This window comes from Eimeria mitis, genomic scaffold (genome assembly GCF_000499745.2).
Source record: "Eimeria mitis Houghton genomic scaffold, Emh_scaff1255, whole genome shotgun sequence".
Classification (NCBI taxonomy): Eukaryota; Apicomplexa; class Conoidasida; order Eucoccidiorida; family Eimeriidae; genus Eimeria; species Eimeria mitis.
In genome coordinates, this window is record NW_013568461.1 from 1693 (window position 1) to 4173 (window position 2481).

Consider the following 2481-nt stretch of genomic DNA (forward strand, 5'->3'; position numbering starts at 1 on the left):
GTCGGCGCCGGCAACTGTAGAGAGGCGATGAGCAATCAAAAGAGTAGTGCGACCCCGGGAAACTGCTTGCAGAGCCTGCCAATAGGGTGTAAGCATACACATAGCCGAAATGAACAGGGGTTGTCTTCATTTCATGACGACAGGAATGAGAGAAGCTGCCCCCTGCAAGCGACTGCCTGCAAGACCCAGTTCCATTTAATTTTCTCACGCAAATGCATATAAACAAGCCTACATGTATAAATGCATAGATATGGAGGTTTCTTGTAGGTGTATCCACGCCTCTCACCGACAGGAGGAGGAGCAGACACATACCTTAAGGATTTTGTGCTCGGTATGGAGGTCCAGGGCGCTTGTCGCCTCATCAAACAAAACTATCTCCGGGTTGCGCAACAGGCATCGTGCGATCCCAACCCGCTGCTTTTCGCCGCCGCTGAGGCGAAGGCCGCGGTCGCCAACAGGCGTGTCGAGGCCATCGGGAAGCGACTCTACCAACTCCGTTAGTTCCGCGAGGCGAATTGCTTCCTGCGCACCGCCGCCACAGCACAACTAAAGCAACAAACAAAAGCATGACGTCAGGCTGCCTTGGTTGGCGTCTTGCCAGACAGACGGAGGTTCAACAAGACAACGCCCGAATATGGATGCAGATGGAGGGATTCCATCACGGGCAATGGCTCTCGGCAGCAGCAAACATATCCGGAACCAGCAGCAAGGAACTTTCTAAAAGCACCTTCACTTGTTCGTCTGTGGCGTGGGGGCTCCCGTATCGCAGGTTGAATCCGAGAGACTCGTTGAAGAGCGCCACGTCTTGGGGAACTACCCCAATGTGCTTCCTGTTGAGAGCACGCCGCGCACAGAGGCAGTAGCAGCCCGCCCTCAACACGGTGCTGCCCCAAATCCCACACCCACTCTTTATATTACCCGCTACTTCCCTCACTTTGTTCGGAGGAGGCAAAGGAGTGGAAACGCCTTCACGAAAGCACTACTATGAAGCACATATACAAATATAGATGGGCCATACAGCAACACAGTTGTGCGCGCCAGGTCCACATGACCAGCTTCTTCAGAGCAGCCATAGTGCCAAAGATAGATGCAAGGTACCTGAATGACATGATGGGGAGAGTCTTGAGGTCCTGTCCGTCTATAGACACGACGCCGCTCAGGGGGTCGGCGAGGCGATACAAGAGGCGAATTAGCGTTGTCTTGCCGCAGCCTGACTCCCCTACCAAGGCCACTCGGCTACCGGCGGGCACTTGAAGCGAAAATCCGTCTAACACCAGCTTGCCCCCACCGTGTGCAGATGAGGCGTCTTGGTGCATATGTCGCATTTCCTGCATCCGCGACGTCCGGTGTACAGACAGCTGTTCCAAAGAGTGTGAAGGGGGGTAGGCGAATTTCACGTCCCTAAACTCCACAGCGCCGCCTCTTAACTCGAAGGCAACCGGGTTCGGGGGATCCTGGACCAACGGCTTCAGCTGCAGCAGCTGCTGCAGCTTCTCCAAGTCTATTGTATTGAGCGTCAGCTCTCTGTAGGCAGTCCCGATGAAGTTGAGAGGAATCGCCAGCTGCAGGCACAGAAACGCTGCCCCAGCTAATTCATTTGACAACGGACTACAGCAGGCAGCAACAAGACGAGAAGATATAACACGCATTCACAAGTAAGCCGCCGAGCCACGCCCCACATCCACACAAACTAAGACGGATTCTATACCTCATGTTCACTTGCACAACACACTTGCAGGCTAAGCGAGTATATGCATGTGCAGATGCATGGTGGTGCTCGTGCAAGCATGCAGAGGGGTATGCATGCAGGCAAGGCACGGGAGGTGTTGATCGTGTACCTGCAGGAGCAGCGTGCTGACGAGTACGATTTGGCCAACAGGGGCAACCCCTGCGGCGACGAGGTTGGCTGTGTGCAGAAGGGCAATGGCGAGGCCACTGGTAAAGATGAGCTGCTGCCCGAAGTTGAGTAGGGCCAGCGACTCATTCACCTTCGCCATTTGATTCTCCAGCTGCCGCTGCACACTCCCAAACCGCTCCGCCTCCTGCGCCTCCGCCGTGAAGTAACGCACCGCCTCCGCGTTACTTAAAGAGTCCACCAACAGCCCTGATATCAACAAAACCAATGCAATGAAATCATAAACCCTGAACCCTAAACCCTCAACACTTATCGCGCTCTCGCCTCATCCATGCTACCGTTAGAAGCAGATCAAGCACACTGACAGACACCCATGGAACCGCGTAGCAACACCCGAGAATCTTTCATATTCCTAAAGAGACGTCGGTACCCTGGCGGCCTCAAAACCCTAAGATCCCCGTGTCGGCCCCCAACAACTGAAGGGATTTCACAGGGGCTCTTACACCTACTGAAGGCCCCTATGACCCCCGTGCGGGTCCCCTCGTTCCCGCATACCCCTTGGGAGTTAGTTTACGTGAGGATCGTACCGGCGCTGAGCCCCTCTAGGCGGTTCATCTCGCGTCTCA

The 2481-nt window shown here is 55.0% G+C and overlaps 1 protein-coding gene across 1 annotated transcript in view; it reads right to left on the minus strand.

Annotated features, from left to right (window-relative positions):
- Window positions 1-2481, minus strand: part of EMH_0033000 (ABC transporter, putative) — a gene marked incomplete at both ends in the record, with an annotated part of 8500 nt that overhangs the window by 791 nt on the left and 5228 nt on the right. Inside the window, 4 exons of the mRNA XM_013494699.1 lie at window positions 313-522; window positions 728-830; window positions 1099-1562; window positions 1839-2142. Of these exons, the coding sequence (XP_013350153.1) occupies window positions 313-522; window positions 728-830; window positions 1099-1562; window positions 1839-2142 (1081 nt within the window). The remainder of the gene's footprint in view (window positions 1-312; window positions 523-727; window positions 831-1098; window positions 1563-1838; window positions 2143-2481) is intronic.